Below are 23,777 nucleotides of genomic sequence, written 5' to 3'. Positions count from 1 at the left end.
ACTACCGGTTCTGTGGGTGTGGCTTGGTGTGTGTGTGTGGGTAATGTGACGGTGGGCATGGCCAACTTTTTTTTTTTAAACTTTTAAAAGCATTTCAGGCAATTCAGCTGGGATCATCAGAGGCTTTTAAAAACATTTTTTCTACAACCTCTTTGGCCAAGAAGAGTTTGTAGAAAAAAATGCTTTTACCTTCGAGACCGACTTCTGCCACCAATAGCCTCCCACCGGCCAGTTCGCTCCCACAGAGAGCCAGCCTCGTATAACCTCCCGAGAGGCCAGCACCAGCCAGGAGGGACACGGGTCCAATAAACATGTGGCCACGCTCAGTCTGCCCAGTATCTTGTCCACGTTTTCCGGAATCACAGAATCAAACTCTTCCCAGGTAATATTCTCAAGACTTGCCTCCATCCTCCCTCCCGAATCTACCCAGTCAGAGTCCAAATTTTCCCGAATCTGAGCGATTTTGTCATACAGATATTGTACAAAGTCCTCGGCTCTACCCTCCAAGGGGTCCTCCCGCGCTTCCTGGTGGAGCAGGGAGCGGGTCACCCTAAACAGGGTGGCCGGGCGATTATCTGATGACGCAATAAGAGCGGAAAAATAGTTACACTTTGCCGCTTTTATTGCCACCAGGTAGGTCTTAATATGAGACCTTACCAGTGTTCGGTCAGATTCAGAACGGCTGGCCCTCCAACTGCTCTCCAGGCGTCTTTTCCGGCGTTTCATCTCCCTCAGCTCCTCGGTGAACCAGGGAGCCAGGTGAGATCGACGCCGGGTTAGAGGCCGCAAAGGCACGACCCGGTCCAGAGCTCCAGCGGCCGCCCTATCCCAGGCAGCCACTAGGTCTTCGAGCCGTGTGCCAGAGCCTCAGGAAATGGCCCAAGCTCCGTCTGGAACCTATCCGGGTCCATCAGGCGCCTGGGGCGGAACCACCTCATCGGTTCCGCCTCCCTGCGGCGGGGTGTGACGGTTCGAAGGTCAAAGCGAAGGAGGGAGTGATCTGACCATGACATGGGCTCGATCGCTATATCCCCTATCTCGAGACCACTCAGCCACTGACCAGAGACAAAAACCAGGTCCAGCATGTTTCCCCCCATGTGAGTAGGGCCATGAACTAATTGGGTCAGGTCCATGGCCGTCATGGAAGCTTTTAAGATGTTTAACTGCAGGCAAGCCTTCTAGAAAGGCTTCATGATATAGTCGTTACAGGGTTGGCTGGGGTGATACCTTGAGTTTTCTCCAGGAAAATATCTCCTTACTCCAGGGAGTGATTTGGGCAATTTTTGGAGAAGTGGCAGACCAGTGTTATGGAGGGATCTGACATTGTTTTAGTCCTTGAAGGTGAAAGGGGTTCTGGGGTCATGGACAACACTAAAAGATGCTTATCAGTCCTTACCACGAGCAGCTGTGGGACATTCTGATCATTGCATGATTCACCTTGTACCTGCTTACAGGCAAAGACTTAAAACCACAAAACCAACAATCAAATCAGTGAAGACCTGGACGGAGGAGGCAAAGTTAAAGCTACAGGCCTGCTTTGATTGCACTGATTGGAAAGTTTTTGAAAGTACCTCTGCAGACTTAGATGAACTCACAGAGACTGTAACATCATATGTTAGCTTCTGTGAAGACCTATGTGTACCCCACCAGGAACTTGTGAACATACAGTAACAACAAACCTTGGTTCACAGCTAAACTTAAGCAGCTACATCATTCCAAAGAGGAAGCCTACAGAAAAGGTGATAAAATGCTGTACAATCAGGCCAGAATAACCCCATTCCTAAGTGTCACAGATCACATTGGCCAATTGAATTAATTGGCAGTCTCTTCAGGCACTCCTTTCCCAACCTTATCTGATGCCAGTGGAGATGACCTTGGTTCTCATGAGAAAGCTCTTTGTTCTGTCTAGTAATGCATTCCAACCTTCTTCTCTCCCCCTCCCCCCATGTGACAACTGAGAAACAGAAAGATTGCTGTGGCCAGGTTCAGTTCAAAGTTGACAACTGCTTTGATTGCTTGAGTTTATGCTTCAGTACAGCTTGGGTAGTGAGTCGTTCCTATTGAAGACTATAACTCTAGGATGTGGGAGTCTAGTGCAGGATGATACAGATTAACAGAGTTGGAAGGGACCATGTAAGTCATGTAGATCAGAGCAGCAAAAAGAAGCTACTCTGAAAAGCTAAAGAATCAGTTTTCAACAAATCAACCAGCAAATATGTGGAAAACTCTTAAAAATATCACCGGTTACGGCAAACCTCCTTCCCAGGCTGAAGGAAATCAGCAACTGGCAGATAACCTGAACATGTTTTACTGCAGGTTTGAAAGGAAACTACAGCCACCTATCTCCACAACCCCCATCTCAGACACACCAACAACAGCCAAGCTTCCTACAACTGATCCCATCCCATTGGGTTCACAACCCCTAGTGATCACAGAAAAGGAAATGCAAGACAAAAGCCAGGAAAAGTTCCAAGCCCAGACAAGATAACTCCTTGCTTAAAAGTCTGTGCTGACCAATTGGTACCCAACTTCACCCGTATCTTCAATAAATCACTAAAGATGTGCTATGTTCTTTCTTGCTTCAAACGCTCTACTATCATCCCAGTGCGGAAGAAGCCCACCATCAAGGAACTGAATGACTACAGACCAGTTGCTCTAACATCTGTAGTCATGAAAACTTTTGAAAGGCTAGTGCTGTCCCACTTGAAAACCATAACGAATCCGCTATTAGACCCCTTGCAATTTGCATACCGAGCAAATAGATCAACAGATGATGCTGTTAATATGGCTCCGCACTACATCCTACAACATCTTGAATCTCCAAAGGCCTACGCAAGGGTCCTCTTTGTAGACTTTAGTTCAGCATTCAATACCATCATTCCGGACATACTTCTAACTAAGCTAAACCAGCTACAGGTACCTGAACACACTTGTAAGTGGATCATAAGCTTCCTAACAAACAGGAAGCAGCAGGTGAAGCTAAGCAGAATCACATCAGATACCTGTACAATTAGCACAGCCCCCCCCCCTAAGGCTGTGTGCTCTCCCCACTTCTCTTCTCTCTGTATATCAATGATTGCATCTGTAATGATCCATCTGTTAAACTAACTGAAGTTCGCAGATGACACAACAGTGATCGGTCTCATTCGAGACAATAATGAATCCGCATACAGACGGGAGGTTGAACAACTAGCCTCGTGGTGTGACCGGAACAACCTGGAACTGAACACACTCAAAGCCATAGAAATGGTGGTAGACTTTAGGAGAAACCCTTCCATACTTCCACCTCTCACAATACTAAACAATACAGAATCAACAGTAGAGACCTTCAAATTTCTAGGTTCTACCATATCGCAAGATCTAAAATGGTCAACTAACATCAAAAACGTCATCAAAAAAACACAACAAAGAATGTTCTTTCTGTGCCAACTCAGAAAGCTCAAACTGCCCAAGGAGCTGCTGATACAGTTCTACAGAGGAATTACTGAGTCTGTCATCTGCACCTCTATAACTGTCTGGTTTGGCTCTGCAACCCAACAAGACAGACACAGACTTCAGAGGATAATTAGAACCACAGAAAAAACAATTGCTACCAACCTGCCTTCCATTGAGGACCTGCATGAGTCAAAAAGAAGGCTGTGAAAATATTTACAGACCCCTCACATCCTGGACATAAACTGTTTCAACTCCTACCCTCAAAATGACGATATAGAACACCAGAACAACTAGACACACTGGACACCAGACAACTAGACACAAGAAGAGTTTTTTCCCGAATGCCATCATTCTGCTAAAAAAATAATTCCTTCAACACTGTCAAACACTTGTTGTAACATGCTCAGGAGCTACGCGCAGGCATGAGAGAATCATGCTGTACCGCGTATGCGAAAAACTAGATAAAGGTTGCAACAACTCATAGATAACTGTAACAATTCACTAGCAGCTAGAATTGTAGATCTTCCCAAATTTGGGCATTGCTTCCATGTATTACTTGTACTTACGTATGCATTACATGAGACATGCTGTAATATATTATTGGCTTAAGCTAACAAACCTCTCCTGCCTTTGTTTGTGTACAATAAAAGAGGCTCCCGGAGTCAGATCTGGGTCGTCTCATCCCGAGAAAACTCGTGTCCGAGTCTTTCCTCAATATTGACCTCATGGGCGGCCTGCGGAAAACTCACATCTGGTGACCCCGACGTGATATCCGTGTCGCCCACCCATCTCACCCCCGGCTGGGAATAGCCTCGCACCCAGGGACGGCCGTTGGTGAACGGAGCACCCTCCCACATCGTGAGTATGGGATCGGGCTTCTCGAAGGACCAGGCAGTTCATCTCAATGAACTTCGAGATATCTGCAAATTATCTAGTGTAATTCCAGGTGGCGGGTAAGCCGCTTCCCATTCCCCCCCAAAAAAACATCTAATCAGTGTACTAAAAAACATTTGGCAACATTATCCGGCTTATCCGGAAAAGGGCTCTTTAAAAGTGAAAGTGTGGAAGCATATAGGAACATGCCTCCACGAACCTCCCTGAGCCCTGGAAAAATTCTGGCACTCTGGAGATTGGCTATAGAATGTTTATTTATTTATTTATTTTATTGAGTTTTAAACAGAGATATAAAGACAATACAAAAAATACAAAGACATTACAAAGACAAACAGGTTCCCACCACCAACCTACCCACACCAAACTTTACATATATGTTTTGATCATCATCAGAATATATATTGCTTTATAAGTTAATATATAAGTAATACTTTGTCAATTTGGATGTTTTAGATTAGAAATAATCTTGCATCTCCTCTTAATTTATTTATTTCCGGTTTTATTTTTTCTACCCTATTTTCTTTCATCTATATTTGTACTGATTTTCTTTTCTAGCCATTGATACCACTGGTGCCATACAAGATAGAATTCACTTTCTTCTTTATCTTGGAGTTCTAGTGTCAGTCTATCCATTTCGGCACATTCTGTTATCTTCGAGATTAGTTTGTCTTTGGTTGGGAGTTGATCTGATTTCCAATTTTGCGCAAACAGTAACCGTGCTGCTGTCAAGATGTGTATGATGAGGTATTTTGTCTCTTTGTTGTGTTGTGTTGTTATCATTCCAAATAAAAAAAATTCTGGAGTGTTTTCTACTTGTTGGTTTATTATTTCTTCAATAATTTTCTTTGTGTCCTTCCAGTATTGTTGGGCCTTTGTACATTTCCACCAGGCATGGTAGTATGTCCCCTTTTTTGTTTTGCACTTCCAACAGCGTGGGGAGGTGTTTGGATATATTTTGGCTAGTCTGGCTGGTGTTAGGTGCCATCTGTAAAACATTTTTATGAGGTTTTCTTTGTAGGGTATGGCTCTTGTCATTTTGATGTTCTGTTTCCACAATTTCTCCCAGTTTGCCAGTTGAATGTTGTGCCCTATGTCCCTGGCCCATCTTATCATATTTTCTTTTACTGTTTCTTCCAGTAATTTATATCTAAGTAAGTAGTTATATAATTTGGTTATCATTTTTTGTTCTGGGCCTTGTAAAATCTTATCCAATTCATTCAAATTATTCGAGATTCCATATTGCTTTTTGTCTGCTATGTGTCTTGAGTATATTTGAGTATAGGGCCACCAATCGATATTTATGCCGGAGTTTTGGAGTTGCTGTCTTGAAATGAGTTCGCCTTCATGATTCAGTAAGTCTTGGTACCTCATCATTTTTCCTATTTCGAGAGTGTTCGGGTATATCAATGCTTCCATCGGGGACCACCATTTTGGTATTTTAGTATAGTGAGTTCTCTTAATATCCTGCCAGATCTTGAATAATGAAGCTCGAATTATATGACATTGGAAGTACATGTGTCTTTTATCCGATCCGTCCCATAAGAAAGCGTGCCATCCTCTTATTAAGTCAAAGCCTTCTAAATATAAAGTTCTTTTGTTGTCGAGTTCCATCCATTCTTTAATCCAGGTCAATCCTGATGCCTTATAGTAGAGTTCCCAATCTGGTGTTGCTAGACCTCCTTTGTCCCGTGAATCCTGTAGGGCTTTGATTTTAATTCTGGCCTTCTTTCCCTGCCATATGTAGTTCATTGTTGTTTTGTTGAGGTTCTTAAAGAAATCTCTTCCGGGGTGTATTGGTATCACTTGATATAAATATAGTACTCTTGGTAATATATTCATTTTTATTGAGGCAATTCTGCCCATCAATGAGAGTTGTAATCTACTCCAAATTTCTAAGTCTTTTTTGATTTGTTTTAACAATTTGGTATAATTATCTTCTTTAATTGTAGTTGCTTTTGCTGTCAGCCAAATACCTAGGTATTTTATTTTCTTTACTATTTGAAGTCCTAATTCTTGTTCTAATTTCAACTGTTGTGTTTGGGTCATATTCTTCGTCAATACTTTAGTCTTCTGCTTATTTATTTTGAGGCCCGCAACTTCCCCGTATTCCTCTATCATTGTCATCAACCTGGTTCCAGATCGTATTGGGTTTTCCAATATGAAGATCACATCGTCTGCAAAGGCAAGTAATTTATACTCCTCTCCCCGAATCTTAAGGCCTTCTACATCTTCTTCCTTCCTGATTTCCGTTAGTAAAACTTCCAGTGCAATTATAAATAATAGAGGTGACATGGGGCAACCTTGTCGTACGCCTTTCTGAATGTCAAAAGTTTGTGTCATGTCACCATTTATTGCAATTTTGGCTGTTTGACAGGAGTAAATCTTTCTTATCAATTTAAGGAATTTCTCTCCGCAATTCATTAATTCAAGTTGTGATGTAAGAAAGGACCAATTTAAATTATCAAAGGCCTTCTGGGCGTCGAGAGATATTAAAGCTATTTCCTTATCTATTTTCTTATCGTAGTATTCCAGTATATCTATGATCGTTCTCAAATTATTTTTAATCTGCCTCCTGGGTATGAAGCCGTTTTGGTCTGTATGTATGTATTTATGAATTATTGTTTTAAGTCTCTGCGCTAATATTGACATGAATAGTTTGTAATCTACATTGAGTAATGAAATGGGTCTGTAATTCCTAACTTGGGTCCGGTCTAAATCTTCTTTGTGTATTAACGTAATAATGGTTTCTGTCCATGATTTTGGGATTTCAGCTGTCAATAATGCTGCGTTGAAGACTTGTAGCAATATTTCGTCTATTTCTTGTTGGGAGTGTTTATAAAATTCAGTAGGAATTCCATCTGGTCCTGGAGTTTTATTGTTCTTTTGTTTTTTATGAGCTTCAGTCAATTCAGTCATTGTTATGGGACAGTTCAGGGTCTCTCTATGTTCTTCTTCAAATTGTGTAATATTCACTTTACTAAGATATTTTCGAATTTGGTCTTCCGGGACATCTTCCTGCCGATAGAGATTCTGAAAGAATGTTTTGGCTATGTTTTTCTTATCTACGTGTGTATGGAATAAAGTTCCTGATTCGTCCTGGAGTTGGTGTATAATTCTTTTGTCTGTTTGCTTTTTTAATTTATGGGCTAACCAGCATCCAGTTTTATTTGCGTGTTCAAAGTTGGTCTGTTTTGCCATTTTTATTTTTTGTGCCAAATCAGCTTTTGTAGTCAAATTCAATTTGTGTTTAGCCAAATTAAGTTTTTGCTGTGCTATCTTATTATTAGGGTGCTGTTGTAATTTAGTTTCTTCTATCTTGATTTCTTCCAATAAGTCATTCCTGATTCTTTGTTTCTCTTTTTTTCTCTTTGCCACGTATGCAATGGTTAGGCCCCTAATATATGCTTTCGTCGTGTCCCATAGATTTTGTAACGACGTTTGGTCCTTTGTGTTAATTTGGAAAAATATCTTAATCTCTTTTTCCATCATTTGTAGATATTCTTTTTCCTTTATAATGCTTGTGTCCATTTTCCATCTTTTTTGTTTTCGGGAGCCTTTCCAAATTATTTTGATGGGGTTGTGGTCAGCCCACATGTTAGGCATAATTTCTACGTCATGTGTTTCTTTACTTAGTTGGGGTGTCATCCAGGCCATATCCAATCTTGACCACGATTGATGTGGGCCAGAAAAGTATGTGTACTGTTTGGTTGTAGTATTTAACTCTCGCCAAGTGTCATGTAGACTCATTTCTTGTACCAAGTTCTTGAATGTTTGTGGCAGTGTCTTCCTTTTGATTTTATTCTTCCTGCTACTATAGTAGTCTTCTCGTGTGTTGACAATTGCATTAAAATCTCCGACAATGCAGATATTTTCATAATCCAGCTCTTTTAATTTATCATGTAATTTTTTATAAAAGTCTATTTGGTTTCCATTTGGGGCATAGATGGCTACTAACAGTATTATTTTTGTTTCCAGTTTTACTTCTATTATTAAGACTCAACCCTCTTTGTCCACATATATCGGCTTTGTTCTTATATGGTCTCTAACATATATTACCACTCCCCTTTTTTTACAGTCGCCTAAGGATGTGTACATTACTCCTAATTTTTTATTTTCGAGTAATTTTTTCTGTTGTTTTTTTATGTGTACCTCTTGTAGGGTGATTATATCTGCTCCTAATTTTTGCAGTTTAGTGAATATCTGATGTCTTTTGCTTGGTGAATTTAGACCATTTATATTTATAGAGATGAGTTTTAGTTCTTCTTCCATTCCTGATGTTGTTTATTTGTCTGTTATTTTGAGTTTTGATGTGTTTCTTGTGACTCTTTGTGTGATCCTCGTCATTTCCTCCTTCCCCAGCTTTCCCTTCTTCCGTTCCTTGTCCTCCTTATTTATTGGTTGCTCTTCTTGGTCACTGGGGTTTGAATCTTCTCTGCCTCCTCTGCTCTCCTGTTCTCCTTCATATCCTAAATGTTGGTCTGCGAAGTCCTGGGCTTTTTCTATGGTGTCGATTCGAAATTTTCTTCCTTCACAAGAAATGAGTACTCCTTCTGGTATAAGCCATCTAAATTTAATCTTGAGTTTATTTAACTGTCGGGTTAAGAAGTTATATTCTCTTCTCCTATCCCTGGCCCTTCTCGGTACTTGTTTTAGCGTTAGAACTTCCCTCCCTTTGTACATGACTGTCTCCTCTCTCATCTTTCGGTATATTTCTTCTTTTATTGTTTTTTTTGTAAATCTGATGTGTACTTCTTTAGGGAGTTTGTTTCTTCTGGCATAGTTTGTGAAGGCCCTGTAAATTTCGTCGATACCACCTCTTATTTCATCCTTATCCTTATGTGTCGCCTCTGCCAAAATTCCAACCATAATTTCGCCCAAGTCTTCCTCTCTCTGTTCTTCTATATTTTGAAATCTTAAGTAGAAAGATGCCTTTTCCATTTCAAGAAATGTCAGTGCGTCTTCTGTGTCTCGACTTCTTGTTGCTTGTTGGTTCTCCATCTGTTCCAACCTGGTAGCTGTGACTTCCACCTTTTCCTCAACTTTATGGATTCTCTGTTCGTTTTCGGTTATATTTTGTTGAATTTTCTCTATTTTTTCATCTATATTTCTAATCTCATCTTTAATTTCCCCTACATCCAATCGCATTTGTTCATGGTTCTTTTTGGTTTCATCATGATTCACAGTCATCTTATCTTCCATCCTTTTCATTCCCTCCTGAATCATTGCAAGGGCAGCTTGGATGTTTTGAATACCTATGTTGGTCTTTTCTTTATCTGTTGTTTCCCCTGTCTTCTGCTGGACCGGGGAAGCCACCAATAGTGTTTGGGTTGGGGGTATTTTCTTGGTTGATTTAATAGTAGTTGGTATGTTTGAGGTTGCCATATCTATTATGCTTATTATTTTTGCCCACAATTTCATAAAATTCTCACGTCTAATGTTTATAACCTAGATGCAGGATTATTTTTACAAGGTTTTTTCAGAGTATTTCTGGTTAATAATACGATATTGGGAAAACAGCAAAAAGGAAGGTGGGGGGGGGGAAGCAAGAGAAGGGGGAAACAACGGGGAAAAAGTAAGTTTCTAACAATTCATTAGTTACCTTATTCTTCAATTACTTACAAAATAAAATGTATTTTATTATAATAGTTCTAAAATAGTATCAATATCAATTTAATTATTATAGTTCTATCTAATTATTTAAAATCATTTACTGTATATGAATAAATTAATTAAATATAATTGAAGATAATATGCTATAAATGTTTAATTAATTTCAAATAAACAAATTAGACAAACTACTTAAGAAAAAAACTAATAATTTATTAAAGGTTATTTTCCGGGTCTAGTATCTTATGATATATAGTAGAATAAACTTAAATCAAGCCAAGCATATATATATTGTCCATTAATTATAATCTTTTATCTTTCTTGGTGTTATGTAAACTTATCTTTCTTCCAGCCAAATACGGTTCCAAAGGTCTGAGTCACCCTATTCACTTTAATTATTCCACGATCCAATTTAATCTATAGTCCTCTGTATTCCTGTTGTTAGAATCCACATCCGATCCCCAGAGTATAATGTTGTATCCTCTATTTAAGTCCTTATCATCTGGTTCACCAAGTATTAGTCAATATTTAAATTGTTCAATCCAAACAGTTCAGTCTCTAGTAGTCAAATAATCAAAGTCCCTCACACTTTGTATCAGTTTTGTATCCTAATCTTCGCAAGAAGTATCACTAAAAGATAGTTTGTATAAATCCACTCCAATCAATTTTACCGGGGTTTGTCCCAACTCTCTGCACTCTCCCACAGACTTTTTCTTCTTCGAATTATCTAATTCAATCCACTCTGGCCACTCCACATCAGTAAAATCCAATACGATCAATTTATAAATCCACTCTGGCCACTCCACATCAGTTAAATCCAATACGATCAATTTGTAGAAATCCGTCCAGGTTCCTCTCCTCTCCTCCGATCTCCGGCACTCCACACTGCACACGCTCTCTCCGCTCGCTCTGGTGCTGCACGTTCTGTTCTTATTTGTCCAACTCTCTCCGCTCAATCCAGTCCACACTCATAAAGTCCAATAATAATATCAAAATCTTTTTAAATTATTCACTATTCTCGTCGCAGTGTTCATAGGAATTACCTTCTTCCGTTCTTCCGCTCTCACTGTACACTCAGCTGTTCAGATTTTTGCGCTGTCACTTTGCATTCAAAATGGCTCCATTCCGATCTATCTTCCGTCGCCGCTTATCCTCTTTCTTTTTTCGGGTTTCTCTTCCACCAGCGCTGCTTCTTATTATCAGGTAGTTTTTTGGGTTTTTCTAGATAATAGTCTTCTGTTGATGACCTCTTATAGTTTTCAATCTTCGCTTCCCTCTTATACAGTTATCAGCGCCTCTGGCCAGTCCCGTAAGGCTGGTTTTTCCTCACTCTGGATTAAGGGCTTAATCTTGTACCTTCAGAGAAGTTGCGATCTCCTCTGAGGTCCTAAGATGTTCCCCTTTAAGCTATTGATCACTACGAGATCAATAGCGCCTGTTTCGGCTCCAGATGCGGGACTGTTAGGAACTCAGGAGCGGAGCATCGCCCCTTTCGTCCCTAACGCGCTGAGATCGCCGCCGGAAGTCGGCTATAGAATGTTTAATGATGCATGGGGAAAAAAAAAAAAAGGCCTTCAGGACACTGATAATGGTTCCTTTTTAGATTAATGTCATCAAGGAATAGAAAATATAGCTCTGATGCCTTGGAAGAGCAACAATTAATTACAAGTCCTCCACCTGATTAAAATTGTTAAAAATTGTTAAAATTGTCACCTCAAAACCATCTTTAATTGAATCATAAGTTCCTTCTGAAGGAGCTGGTAACACCCCCACTAAGCAGAATTCAAAGAAACAGACAAAAAAAGGGGGTGGAAATTCCTGAAATGCTGTGAAAAACCCTGGTATCATCGTATAGATACATTTTAATTGGAGCACAAAAATACAACCTACTTGGCTTTTTGAAATACAAAATGATTTATGTGTAAATGAATTGCACATTGCCCCAAAAAAATACAGCTGTACACTCCTTATCTGTATGTGCAATTTCTTTCTGTTCTGGCTTTCCCTTGTTTAAAGTTACCAAAAGTTATTTCCTTAGTAAATTTGCAACAATTACTGGGTACTATTACTTGGGTCCGCTCATATTTCTCTTTACCTATGCATTTACTTAGCCCATTATTTGAGTTATTGACTAAAGGAAAAAAGCCAGGAGATTTAATTAACATCTTGAGTATTCAGTTTGTGGATTGGATCCCTCATAGAAATTGTCAGTTAATATTTCCTACTAGTAAGCTACCCACAGGAGTATTGGCTGCTTTAGAACAGCAAAAAGTATATTGTCTTGAATGGCTTTATTTGTCTCATTACCATCTAAAAATGTTTTACCCTTTATCCAAGCTATTGCTGAAATTATAACCTTGGGGCGTAGTCGAGCCTGTCGAAGAAATGGAACTGATTTAATAAATATTATTATTTCTATCTCAAAATCTGACTTTCACTTTTATCTTCAGAATAATTTATCTCTTCAGTGTGCTCTAACTGACTAATTGTCTGCAGCTATCTCAGCTTTCCACACTTTTTCTCAACAACCTTTTAATCTGATCTCTGACTCTCAGTATGTTTCTCAGACTGAAAAAAAGAAAATATTTATTGTTCTTCCCACCCGGGGTTTAGCAGGTAATAAAATTAAAACCTGTCTAAATGGGAAGACTCAGATAATTTGAACTGATCAACTTGAAGTGATTTCTGTTAAAAATATTTTGTTGATGTACATCTATAATGATAGTGTGTGGAATAGTATGTGGTTGAAATAATTTTAATTATGATATGCTTGGCTCGCCAGCAAATTGACTGGGCTTGAACTTAAGGCTTTGGAAAAACAGGCAATGGTTATGGGCCCAATATCACCTTTTGTGATTAAAACTGCTGCCTGAAATTTTTTCCACTGTTTTGGGAATAAACTAGTTCATTGAAATAATTTGAATGACTGATTTGCATGGAGGACGTATTATACAAAAGGTCTGATTGCAGTACAGATGTGAATGGGTGTGTATGAAGTCATTTATTGGATTGCATGAAATGTAATTTTGTGTATAAGCATTTTTTTTCTTTCTCTTCCTGTCCTCCCAGGAGGAGGGAGGCTTGTCCGTTTTAAAAAGTTTTTTCCTTTCTCTCACCCCCTCCTTTTTTCCCTGGGAGGTGAGAGGCACAAAAAGGGGGGCTACGGGTTTTTTTTGTTCTCTTCACCATTTTTTTTCTCTCAGAGAACCAGCCTGAGAAAGGCGGGGCAAAGGGTGATATCTGATACCTGCCTTTGCAGTTTCAGAGTATTGACTCAAAATACCTCATTTAGATTGTTTGTTTTATTTTTGAAACTGTCTTTCTTACTTTTATTTATCAATAAATAAATCAAGGTGCTGAAGCTGATGAACAAAGAACTGGCTGAAATCAGAGAGGTGGTCTTACAAAACCAATATGCCTTAGCTAAAGGAGGCGTTTGTGCCCTCATACACTCACATTGTTGTACCTATGTATCTGATTATCAGTATAACATCACTCACACCATAGAACATATGGAAAACTTGATCAAAAACAATCCCTTATCATCCAATTGATCTGGCGCCATTGACATCTGGACTGCTCTTTGGTCATGACTCCCGGATGGTTCTTGGTTGAAATCAATTATGCCAACTATTGTATCTATAATTGTACTGCTTGTTTTGCTTTGTTGCTGTATCCAATGTCTCCCCTCCCTTCTGCAAATGTGCAAAGGTTTTATTCCCTCCAATAGGAAGGACATCCTGATAAGTGAAACCACAGCCCTTCTGGAACTGGAGGAACAAATCAGGTGTGGTCAGAGAAGGTGCTCGGGACTTACAGGATAGGGCTTCCAGAATAACTCAGAGGTTACAAACTCCTGACATGTGGTTTTCTTGGGTGCCTGGATCCGGATGGATTTACAATTTGTGCGAGCGATTTGTGGAAATGTATAACTGGAATACAACTCAGAAACTTGATAGCCTACCTCGCTTGACATCTCCTGGCCACTTTTCCACTAACTTTGTTCACCGTAATAAAAGGATGGGTGAGCTACAAACTTTTGCAGAAACCGGATGGCTGAAGAACATATTGTCTACTGTACTCATGATCATTGCTTTGCTTATTTCTGTATGTTGTAGTATCCAATGTATTCCTGCTTTGTTTGCTATGATGACAAACATGTTTCCCAGGCATAAAGAGAACATCATAATAACAACACAGCTGAACCCTGTTGCAAAAAATTAAAACAAAAAGTAGGAGATGTTGTAACATGCTCAGGAGCTACGCGCAGGCATGAGAGAATCATGCTGTACCGCGTATGTGAAAAACTAGATAAAGGTTGCAACAACTCATAGATAACTGTAACAATTCACTAGCAGCTAGAATTGTAGATCTTCCCAAATTTGGGCATTGCTTCCATGTATTACTTGTACTTACGTATGCATTACATGAGACATGCTGTAATATATTATTGGCTTAAGCTAACAAACCCCTCCTGCCTTTGTTTGTGTACAATAAAAGAGGCTCCCGGAGTCAGATCTGGGTCGTCTCATCCCGAGAAAACTCGTGTCCGAGTCTTTCCTCAATATTGACCTCATGGGCGGCCCGCGGAAAACTCACAAACACTGTCAAACTATTTACTAAGACTGCACTAATCTTCACATCATTCCCACCACCCATCTCCTTTCACTTATGACTGTATGACTGTAACTTTGTTGCTTGTATCCTTATGATTTATATTGATATTATTTCCTGATTGCTTATTTGTACCCTATTACTATCATTAAGTGTTGTACCTTATGATTCTTGACAAATGTATATTTTGTTTTTATGTACACTGAGAGCATATGCATCAAGACAAATTCTATTCTAGTATGGAGGCATCCTGCCTTTTTGAAAATCAAAATATTTAAAGGTGAAGCAAGCCTTATTCATATCAAAATGTCAGTTTTGAGTATAAACTTTATTTCCACATGTCTTTGGGACCTATATATACTCAGAGGCATTTTTAGAAAATATCACTGATAAATAATGCCTGCAGGTCACTAGAAGTGTGTCTAGAGAAAATAAACAGAAATAAGTAGAGAAGGTGGGAGGAAAGGGCACATGTTCTGTTTGACAAATTGGTGACTGGCCCAATTTGTCAATGGTGACCATAAGAGCCCTTTTGTGCAAATGTTAGTAAAATTCTTTTTAAAAAACTTCAAAGATATTCAGCCTAAAAAATTTGAGTCCTTGCATAAATGTCAATAAATCAGAAACTAGCACAGCTTCATTCTCCCCCCAGAAGGAGCATTTATCCAAATGAAGGGCTCTATTGGCTACCTACTCGCTCCTCATTCCCATGGGTGGGGGCAAAGGAGACACCTCCAACCCTCAGCCAAGCCTTCTGGCCTGCCACTTGCAGCTGGCATAGAAACCACAGGATCAACCAGCATGTTTGGTGAGGGGTAAAGGCTTTTTTTGTTTATGGAGAAAAACAGCCAGCTGCCATGTTGGAGCAGAAGGTGCCAGTTCACCAGATGAAAATGTTAATGAGCTCCTCATAGCCTCTTTGGATCATCTCTCAAGGATTGGATAGAGGCATAGTGCTGTAGCTTAGCAGGCAACCTGCCAGTCATGAGGGTCTACCATGCAGCCTTGGCAATGCTTGATAAGAGGTTGCTGCATGCAGCCTGGCTGAAGCAGTTGGGCCATGCAGTCTGAGGCACAGCTCAGGAAGAAAAAAAGAGGGCACCATAACCCAGAAGTTTCCATTCCTTTCCAAAAAGAAAGTGGGTGGTGCTGGTGGAGGAATGGAGGGAGGTCTCCCCCCACCCCCGCCTCTGGTGGAGAACTCAGAAAAGTAATACTAAAGAGCTGTTCCTGGCAGGTGCCAAGACAACTGAAGTACTCCTTAACCAGGCTGGGAAGGCCATTGACTGGCCTCCACTGATGCTGGACTATATACCATGCTGGTTGAGGAATTCTGGGAGCTGAAGTCCACACATCTTAAAGTTGCTGAAGTTGAGAAACACTGGACTACAAGATACAAGCACAAATAGTGGCTGGATTTCTCTACCACGGAAGCAGCTGCAATTCCTCAGGCAACTTCTATTTTTTTAAGTCTCTTTTGAGCAGACCCTTGCTGTGCTGCATCCTTCTGTGGCTCACACAAGCATTAGGAAAGATGTGACGACTTATTGGAGCTGACATTAGCAGTTGCACATGAAAGCTATTGACAGAAGACCTGAGCATCAAATCATTTATACATAATTTACACAAATACCCATCATGGCCCCATTGGAGCCCTGTTCAGAGGAGGAGGAGTTGGAACTAGGATTGTCCAACAGGGATGGTACATCTCCCTTGTCAAGTTTGGAGAGGCCAGGGACTGAGGATGATGCTGTCCCAGGTCTCTCAGGCATTGGGGGAGGTGGTCAACCAGATGGAGAGCTGCGTTCCTTCACAGACACAGGGAGGAGTGGTGGTGATAGGCAGCAGATCCCCTTTTGATGAGGAACAGCTTGATCCAAGGACTTGGAGAGCGGAGCGTAGGCAAGCTCAGAGAAAGGCTGAAAGGCTACTTGGAAGGTTGCCCCACCCCTCCGCACAAGGAACACCTGGAATAGAGATTGCTTTTTGCCTTTTGTTTTGCCTAGCTGTGAGAACTCCTGCCTTTTGTTTTAGACTTTGCCCTTATCTTGTGGCCTGCTGCATGCCCTTTGCGTTGCTTTGCTTTGTTTTAACAACTGCCTTTTGTCTTGTACCTTGTCTTTGCCCTGAGGACTGCCATTTGTCTTATGCCTGGACTCTGCCTTGTGGACTACAGTTTGCCTTGTGGACTCGCTTATCTGGGTGAACCGGACTTGGAACCCTGGACCTTGCCCTGAAAGCATGCTCCTACTCTGTGAATTTTCTTTGTAATATAGGGGCTGTTGTTTGTGGGACTGAGGGTGGTTACCTTTGGGGTAGAGCCTTACCAGCCATTGGAGGGGTGTTTGTTCGAACATTTATTAAGAGCAATAAAGGACTCTCTAGAGTCCTGTCTTGCCTTGACCACCTAGGATATAACAGTTTGTTCCTGGCCTAACAACTCCACAATGCCCAGTCTCTTGAGCAGCACTTTGGATGCAGCCAGGCAAGATGGAGCAGCTCCTTGCTGATAGCGCTCACTTAGCTCAGCAGGTGGTGCTCCTCTCTTCACAACTCTCCCAGTTGCAGGCTGCCAGCCCCACCTGGCCTCACCTCAAATGCCCTGTGGTGGTGCCAGATAAATTTGATGGGGCATTTCCCACCTTCTTTGGGCAATGCCAGCTGTATATGAACCTATGGTCAAAAGACTTTCCCATGGACCAGGACAAAGTGGGCTTTCTGATTAGCCTCTTGACAGGGTCTGCAGCTTGCTGGGTGACCCCTTTTTTGACCCAGCCCAGCCCATTATTGGACAACTATGTGGGATTTTGCACACTTCTGCTAAGGTTGGGTCAGAATAGACTTGTCTCTCTTGGCATGTTTGGAGTGGCCAGGGGCTGAAGACAATGCTGTCCCAGGCCCCTCAGACATTGGGGGAGGTGGCTGACCAGAGAGCTGCTTGCCTTCAGACACAGGCGAGGATCGGCTGGTGTGACAGGCAGTGGTGCTAATAGGGAGTTCCTCTTGATGAGGAACCCTAACCCTAACCCTAACCTCTCCCACTTGATCCAAGGGCACAGAATGTGGAGCATAGGCAAGCTCAGAGAAGGGAATAGTTGGAAGGAATACCTGGAGTGGAGTGACTGGGCTGTGGGGAATTAGTCTTTGACTTCTGCTTTTTGCCTTTCGTTGAAGACTGCTTTTCGCCTTTTGCTTTGCCTAGCCATGAGGATTGACTTTTGCCTTTTGTCTTGGACTTTGCCCTTGTCTTATGGACTGCTGTTTGCCCTTTGCTTTGCTTTTAGAACTGCCTTTTTCCTTGCCCTTTGCGTGTACTCCTACTGTGGACTTTCTTTGTAATATAGGGGTTGTTTGGGGGACTGAGGAAGGCTGTCTTCAGGGTAGTATGGTGTGGAACCTTACTGGTCATTGAAGGGCCGTTTGTTGGAACATTTACTGAGAGTAATAAAGGACTCTCTAGAGGTCTATCTTGCCTTGACCACCTGGGTCGTAACAACCCCTGAAATAGGCAAGAGGTTCTAAGTTACACCTGGTTTGCTTGGTTTTTAGTTCATACATTCTCTGATGAAGCAAGTATAACATGTGACAGGCAGGCCTTTGCCAGGAGTAACTCAGAAGTGCAATGTTGTGTTCATTGCTGGCCAATACTACTGTATCTTCATGGGGTTTTTTATCCTATCTTTTTCATATACAACTCAAGGTGGTGAACATTAATACTTCTTCCTCTGTTTCTTCAACTACCACCCACTGAGGTGAGGTGCATTGGACTGAGAGGAATTGAGTGGCCCAAAGTCACCCAGCCAGTTTTTTATATCTAAGGCAGGGTTGAGTCTCCTGGTTTCTAGGCCAACACCTTAACCACACCACCAAACTGGCTTTTGGGGAATAGAAACATCACAAAAACAAGACATTCTTGAATTATGTCTTGTCTCCAACTGCTCATTTATAGTTCTAAGCTTGACACTTGCCTTCCATTCTTTAGGAAAGTGCTAAGTTTTGGATTTTTCTTCATATTGGAAGATTTTGGTTTCTTGAAGACCATCCAGAATACCAGTGCAATCATTCTATCTAAACAATTGTTGCAGCCTTGGCTATGATATCTACATATGGGACTTGGCAACATGAGTCTTCTTGAATTTCAGTTTCACAAAAACAGCATGTTATGTATTTGCACAAATCCAAAAGCACCAACTTCAAATATATTGAGACAAAACAACGACCAAGAGGACTCCCTCCCCCAAGTCAACACTTATATTGAAATTCAGAAAGAAGCATCAAACACTTTCAGCGTATTTAAATATTTATTAAATTTATTCAATATGTGGGGAAATACCCCATAAATTTCAAGAGGCATGTTTAATATTTAAAAAAATAAAGCTCAATGAATCTGTAAAGGTACAGTTTACTTGTCAGATGTTTACATATAAAACCAGTTTATCTATCCAATTAAAATAACTTAACCTGGATTTCCTTTGCCTCAATCAGGAGGGCAACAGCATCAACACATGGAAGCATGAAGGGAGAAACCCTGCCATCCACTGCATTCCAAGTCATTCTTCAACCTTCCACCACACCAGAGGCAAGTGAACAAAAGCCAAGGCTGGCAATTCTCTTCAGCATCCCACCCAATCCCAACTATCTTCCACAGGTTTTTCTGCTTTTGAAAAAAAGTTTCAACTTGAAAAAGTCACTGAGATTTAACAAACATCTGGAAACCTAACTGAATTCCAGGGGCCAGAACAAGTTTGTTAAGTGTGTTGTCTCATGAGTTGTAGGCTGAAAAGATTCTAGTTTCATAAAATGAGAACACAGTTTCACTCTAAGGTTCTTCAGTTCGGGAGTCATACAGATGCATGAGAAGTATTAGAACAGAGTTCTAGACTGCTGTAGGGAAAAAAAATGGCACAATACTCCCCAAATATACACTTTTGTCCACACTAGCACATCACTGATGCTTATGTAAACAAAAATTGCAGATTTTGGAACACAACAAAATCAAGAAAATGCATTGAATATGCCTAGACTGTTTTGAGGGTTCCACCTCCAATTGGTGAGACTTTTCACAAGGATTATTGTTTTAATAACCAATTACTTTGACAGAGGTTAAAATATTAAAGCAGCTGCTTAGCACTCCAAGAGAAGAGTTTCTCACAGGAGGCACCACTTTCATCAACCTTGTGATTCAAACTGACCGATTTCAGAAAAAGCCTCTATGATGATGTTTAATATAATACCCTAAAAAAATTATTTAAGGCCCCTAAGTTATTACATTATATTTTCTGTCCTTTTTTGAAGATGTAGAAACAGAACCTTCTGCAATTATTGATCATTAGAAACTTTGATTGACCCTCACGATTCACTCACATGCAATTCTAATACAGTGATGCAGAATTAAAAGTTTCTAAATTCACAGTGCAACAGCAAAAGGCGCCAGAACCAAAAACAATTGATTCCCAGCTGCCTCCAGCTGTAGTCAATTCTGCTACCCCGGAAGAAAGAACCTGGGCAACAGAGGACAATAACAAAAACATGCAGTGCCATAGCTAGTTATGAAAATGCTGTCAAGCAATTAAATGTAAGGGCAGTGGTGGGTTGCTCCTGGTTCTGTCCAGTTCTATAGAACCAGTAGTAAAACCGGCGGGAGGCTCCGCCCATCCGGCACGTCATCATTGGTGATCTGCGCATGCAGATTCTGCTGCGAACTGGTAGTAAATGTAAGGGGAACCCACCCCTGTGTAAGGGAGTTATACCTCTTCTAAGTTAACTAGATTCATAAATATTGCAGAAGACAGAATTAACTATTCATTTGGTATCAGTTCCTTGCTACCAGGTACGCTATTCAGAGCACCAGTAGGGGAGCAAAAATAATTGGTGACTCAAACCATTAGTCTAAGAGAGAAGGTCCAAACCATGTGAAGTAGCAATAGATCTTGTGTTCTCTTTGAAAAGTACACTTCCACAAATGTCTATGTTGTATACTGTACTGTGTTCACCTTGTCTGGCTTACTTCAAATAGGGGCAACATTTACATCATACACACAAACGTGGATACACTAAAACAGTATTTGTGGAAGGGAAAAGAATGAAAAAGGCATAGCAATGTGAGGTGGGACAGAAAAAAAAGGCCAATTAATAATCTCAATAATATAAACATATAAATAAATAAGTCATGTTTTTATGAACATATATACAAATAGACAAGGCAACTTTTGTGCAAAGGAAAGCTATACTTTAACATGGATCACATACATTATTTACACACTCTATACTAAGCGAAAGAGTTTGGCATCTTTCACAGTTTTAGGACAAAAGGTCTAAGGGCTTACTCCTTGCATTTAGTGCTTTTCCTCTCAAAGGGAAGGGAATTAGAAGTGTCAGGCCAAGAGCAAAAAATCCTCACTTGTTATTCTAGTCAATGATTGCTAGATTACTGAAGGGAGACAGGATGCACAATTTCTGTTTCTGAGATGGAATGAGAAAGGTTAATAGCAGTTATTTTATATCCTAATTATATATTCTAATTCTACTTCTCTGTAAATATCAATACCAGTATTTTAAAATAGCAAGTGATCAGGATATTATTTATCATTTCAGAAAATTCAGTTGCCAAACAGCAAATACGCTTAGTATTTGCTTAGTATACCCACTTCAGAATGTGTGAGACACTGCCTTCAACTACAAAAGTGACACATCTAGGATGGGTTCTTTCTACTCCACATGAAATTGATTCTGGGCTACAACTTAGTGGAAAAGGGACAATCCATTGTGCATCTCCCTCCCAGTATAAAAAAACATTTCCTTTAGGAAGGGAAGGGATACAAGTATAAAAAGGTAACACTGAAGAAAAGAGAGATGCAGCATTAAGGCAACAGTACAGAAGTGACTTCAGACGGAATATGAAAAAAATGGCTTCCAATTCCTGTTTTTTTGGCCAGCACAGTCTATTGCCCTTTTTTGTTATCTGCACTAAAGGCACAAGAGGCCCAGCACCAAGCAAAAGCAACAACCCATCCCCACAGTCAGCCTGTTTGTGTCATTGGTTTAGTTTTTTCCACCCTCTTACTTTCTGGGCACAGGTGACCAGAGAGGCAAGGAAAACAATCAAGTGCAAATATTGTTATACAAGATTACAGGCTATGTGGATCACAAACTGAACCAAAAAACAAAAGTGCATGGTAGGTTGGACAGGGAAAGCTGGAAGAAAACAGGCAACCCTGAACCAACAGGGAGATTCACAACAGATCCAATACCTTGAGCTTTTTCCTTTGGAGTTAGAAAATAAAAGTCAGTGTTTTTTGTTGACAACATGGATGATGCAATCCATTTTTAAAACTTCTCTGGTCTAGTTTGGGAAGGAGAGTGGCATCTAGAAGCTTGTGGATTAGGTGACTTTGGCTTCTTGTCTCAAATTAGATTTAGATTCTCAACCTTTCCAAACTCACTTAATGTGTATAAAATTGGGGCATAAAGATCTCTCCACAGGGAGACCTCACCACATCCAAACTTGCATCCAGAGAAGAATTTCTCTTTGTTGAATCCCTGTTTTCCACACTTAGGAATATTCTTACCATGTCAGATTAAGGAGACCCAGGGCATATCAGAGGTACTAGTGTCCTGTTAGCGCTGGGCACAATAAATATAGAAAACAACCCAACAATGCCATAAATTGCTCAATGTCCTGATAAACTGGCAGCTGACAAATGCTCCTCCTTCTTAAAAAAATAAAGGAGAGTGGGAACAATCCATCAAGTCACTCAGGGAGTAGTATTGGATGCCTGGGAGAGAACTGAAGCCAAACCATTTGTGTTCTTCTTCCCAGAAAATAAGCAGCAAAGTCCTGAGAGAGGCACTTGAGGTTTAGAGGAAGTTTCATGCTGCATCATCTTCTAGACTGACCATCTGTCTCTAAAAGAAAGATGTGGAATGAAGAAAAGAACTATTGAGGTCCGTTAAGTGGGATGGGTTCAGAAAATCTTGGCGTTAAATCTTAATTTAGCAGCTAAGTGATCTTTGCCAGTTAAGTATTTATATGGCATTTTCTCTCCGACTTTTAATGGTAGAGGACAAACTAAGTTCTGCAATTTCATCCACTTTACTCAACTTCCCAGAGATCTTAAGAACTGCTTCAACTTTGGAAAGCTATTAGTTCATAAATATAGGACAATCATTGACAGTTCAAAAGAGATGTGAAGCACTTTGGAAACCAAGTATTTTCTATTTTATGGAACACTGGACACCAGCTTCCAAGGGCTGGGCATCCTAGCATTTCCCCTGAACCTTCATGAAGTTACTTTTTTAGTAAACCAAAACCTTAATGTAAATGAATTACAGTAATGTAGTTAATTCATCATTTGGAGCAAACCAACAGTTCCTCTGAACAGATTTCATCTGCCTTCAGTAAGGATGGTTAGGAACCAAAGCTGTTTGCTGTACACCCATATTTTTAAAAAGATAAACCAATGTGTTATTGGCAGTGGAGGGTGTGCTATAAAAGACCATTGGTAAGCTCAGAATTTTTGAATTAATGTAACAGTTTGACACTGCAAACTTTTAGGCTGCACTTAAAATACTTTTTAAAAGATCTTTTGAGTATCAAAGGGCTGACTTGTGCAACTCTAAAAAAATAAAGGTATCTATTTGATAAACATTTGTACTTGTTTAAAGGAATTCAGATTAAGAGCTACTACACATTCCATTTATACTCTGTACATGCCATGGATGTGAAACATCTAAATTCTAGTTCAACGAATTTGAACGTTTTGTTAAGGAAGAAACTTGCATAAACTGGAAATTTAAGTGTCCCAGTTTCTACCCTCCAATTTAAGCAAAATATTACTGAAGGCATTTTCTGCGCCCATGAGACTAAAGGGGTAAGGAATCAAGCTGGGTTAGCAACAGTACCAGTTATCTTTGACTTACAACCATTCATTCTGCAAGTGTTCAAAGCTGTTCAAAGTGCTGAACAAACGTTCAGTCCCCAAAATTAGGCTACTGCAGTGCTCCTTTGATTGCAATCTGGATACTTTGCAACTTGTTCACACTTATGACCAGTTGCCAAGCACCTCACAATCATGCCTTCAGAAGTTGTGGGAGCTTCATCACTTGAAACTTTCAAGAAAAGATTGGACTGCCATTTGTCAGAAATGTTGTAGGGTCTCCTGCTTAGGCAGGGGGTTGGACTAGGTGACCTATAAGGTCCCTCCCAACTGTGTTAATCTGCTATCTAT

At 40.4% G+C, this 23,777-nt stretch overlaps 1 protein-coding gene across 4 annotated transcripts in view; it reads right to left on the bottom strand.

Moving 5' to 3' along the window:
* Positions 1-18,832: 18,832 nt before the first annotated feature.
* LDLR (low density lipoprotein receptor) overlaps positions 18,833-23,777 on the bottom strand; it is a 28,453-nt gene continuing 23,508 nt past the window's right edge. For all 4 annotated transcript variants that reach the window (XM_034437798.2, XM_034437800.2, XM_034437799.3 and 1 more), the window contains exon 18: positions 18,833-22,455. In XM_034437798.2, the coding sequence (XP_034293689.2) occupies positions 22,420-22,455 (36 nt within the window). In that variant the 3' untranslated portion in view covers positions 18,833-22,419. The remainder of the gene's footprint in view (positions 22,456-23,777) is intronic.

The sequence above is a fragment of the Pantherophis guttatus genome, chromosome 2, assembly GCF_059756535.1.
Source record: "Pantherophis guttatus breed Tessera chromosome 2, ASM5975653v1, whole genome shotgun sequence".
Lineage (NCBI taxonomy): Eukaryota > Metazoa > Chordata > Lepidosauria > Squamata > Colubridae > Pantherophis > Pantherophis guttatus.
The sequence above is the reverse complement of the archived record's forward strand: the minus strand, read 5'-3'. Positions and strand labels throughout refer to the sequence as shown.